This window comes from Camelina sativa, chromosome 7 (genome assembly GCF_000633955.1).
Source record: "Camelina sativa cultivar DH55 chromosome 7, Cs, whole genome shotgun sequence".
NCBI lineage: Eukaryota > Viridiplantae > Streptophyta > Magnoliopsida > Brassicales > Brassicaceae > Camelina > Camelina sativa.
Window position 1 is genome coordinate 20,976,794 of NC_025691.1, and position 2,611 is coordinate 20,979,404.

A 2,611-nucleotide genomic window follows, 5' to 3' on the forward strand; every position below is an offset into this window, starting at 1 on the left:
GGGGGCTATTAACTAAGCACCTTATATACACTGAAGAATATATGTATTCCTATTCTAACAGTGTGAAATGTTCATAGCCATATAGAGAAGGGAGCTTCTATGCAATGACTAAATTGTGTGAAAAACTTATAATTAGTCTTTTTCAAAAAAAACAAAAAACAAAACTGCCAAGTAAACGTAGAAGTCATAAACGATAAACATATGAAATTTTTTACGAACCTGTGGAATTATATGATAGTTCATAAACGTATACAGAACAATTCACATGTCTTTCGTTTAGTTCAGTTTTTTTTAATCAACGATAATATATATCAGACATTGTAAAATTATTACAGAGAATGTTAACGATTAACTCCAAAATTCGGAACCACTATATCCAAAATCATGAAACTGCAAATAAAGGACAGTTTTCAGATTGCCAAAATTAAAAATGAAGAACGGTAAAAAAAAAATAATAATAATATATTGTGCATGTGGTTAAGGAAATCAAATTACAAATGTCACGTCTGCGGTCGGTTCTTTCGACCTACGTTTTGGTGAAAGGTAGTTTTCCTTACTCTAATCGAGTCACATGTAGGTCTAACTTGAAACCTCTCTCTTATTTCAATTTCCTAGTTTTGACGTTGATCCAAGAAAATATATAGTTTTGACTTTCTCTTGTAACTCTTTATCAAATTTAAATATATTTTCTTACAACTTCTTCACCTGAAATTCCTGACTTAATTAACTTTTACTTTCCTCTTAGCAAGAATTTTATATAATTAATGTCTCTTTTTAATTCTTGAAGCAGTAACTTTTATTTAAAGAATATTGTTTATTTTTCTTTCAACAATCATCGCCCAAAATTGATACTTCTGGGAACATTAAAAATAAATTTAACTTACTCATATTATATAATCAAGTTTCGTTATAAATTTTGGTACAACGAAATATGGTTAAACATAATTGATCCTAACATAAATGATAAATTAATGCACAATCGATCATTTCTTGGATAATAATTAATTAAGAGTTTATCTGAACAACGAAACATCATTATTTGTTCATCCTCATCAAGAAACTCATAACTCCAAATGCGATCAGTCCCGAGATCTTCATCACCGTGAAGCTTTTACCAGCAGCCGCTCCAAACTGCTGATCAACGGGATACAACTCACCGGGTGGACCCGTCATGTATATGTAGGTAGACGGAGGTGGCGGGCAGTAAGACTTCTTCGGCGGCGAAGGTGGACGTGGCGGAGGAGGACAAGCCGGGGACGGCGGTGGAGGTGATGGTGGTGGAGGTGAGGGAGGAGGAACGTTTTGGAGACAAGGTGTACACTTTATTTGATCCTCTTCGAGTTTTCTATTGGTTGAAGAATCTGAGGCGTTTATGATCATAGGAAACGTGAGAAACGCCATCGCGGTGAGGATAGTGGCCACGAGAGCCTTTATACGGTGAGTTTTCTCCGGCATGCTCAGAGTTGTTATTTGTTTTTTTTTTCTTGTCCCGGAGAACCGAATAAAGAAAGAGAGGTTTGGGAAGATTCTCTAGTTAGAACTTAGACGTTTGAAAAAAAAGAAAAAAAATGGTGAGGTGGTTTGGTAAGAGGGTGTGCATGGGACTGATATATTTATTCAAGACTATATATTTCTGTCTTGATAATTATACAAAAAAAAACTACTTTACAACATGCAAGAATAAAAAGAGAAGAATAAGAAGAATAAGAAGAATACATTCAATTTGTGAAGTAGGCTTTTTTACATGTGAGTTGGAGCTTGGATTAAGGGGTCCCATATGGAGACCATGTAACATATGCATGATCGTGTTACTCGAAATAATACTTAAATTACTTAACAGTAGTGGAATTATTAGCCTTTTAATCCACCGTCGTCCACTCAAAAATAAAATATACACTTAAAAGTTTTCCAATTATTTGCTGCCAATAATAAGAACGTTTGATAACACAATAATTGATCGCAGATTGGTAGTAATCTGGTTTATAAAATTTAAAGCGTAAAATATGCATCACTATGTGGTGTCACACCACCACTGGAAACATCGTTGCTAAAGCGTGAATTGGACCGCCTCTTCTAACAAAATCATGAAAAGCAGGCGAAGTCTGCGATTAATATTATAACTTGGATATTAGCAGTAAATTAGTATACCTAGTCATCTTTAGTGGTTGGTTCCTCTCGTAAACCACTATGATTTTCCAAAAAAAAAAAAATCGTGAAAGAACCATATATATATATATAAGTAGTTAATAATATATATCCCGCGCAAATGCGCAGATTATTGTATAATAGAATGTATTAGTTAATTTAAATTTATTTAATAATCATAGAAAAAACTTAACAAATTAATTTAAATGTTATTAACATTTTTGACAATTTTATTTATTCAAATCATACAATATCAAAATATATAACTTATTTAAATATAATCATACCTACATTATACATATCTCTTAAAGTTATTTATTTTTTATTGTTCAACTTTGATAATAATTTTCATTAATATTTTTAAGCATTTGAGGTAATAAAATATTATTAATAATAAAAACGAAAGTTTACTATGTGACTTAAATATATAATTTAAGTTTTTCATATAAACTAACACATAACCTAA

The 2,611-nt window shown here is 31.6% G+C and overlaps 1 protein-coding gene across 1 annotated transcript; it reads right to left on the reverse strand.

Moving 5' to 3' along the window:
• Window positions 871-1,763, reverse strand: LOC104701751 (leucine-rich repeat extensin-like protein 3). Its single transcript, XM_010417489.1, has one exon. It carries the CDS (start codon window positions 1,453-1,455, stop codon window positions 1,036-1,038), a length of 420 nt encoding a protein of 139 aa, XP_010415791.1. The 5' UTR covers window positions 1,456-1,763; the 3' UTR covers window positions 871-1,035.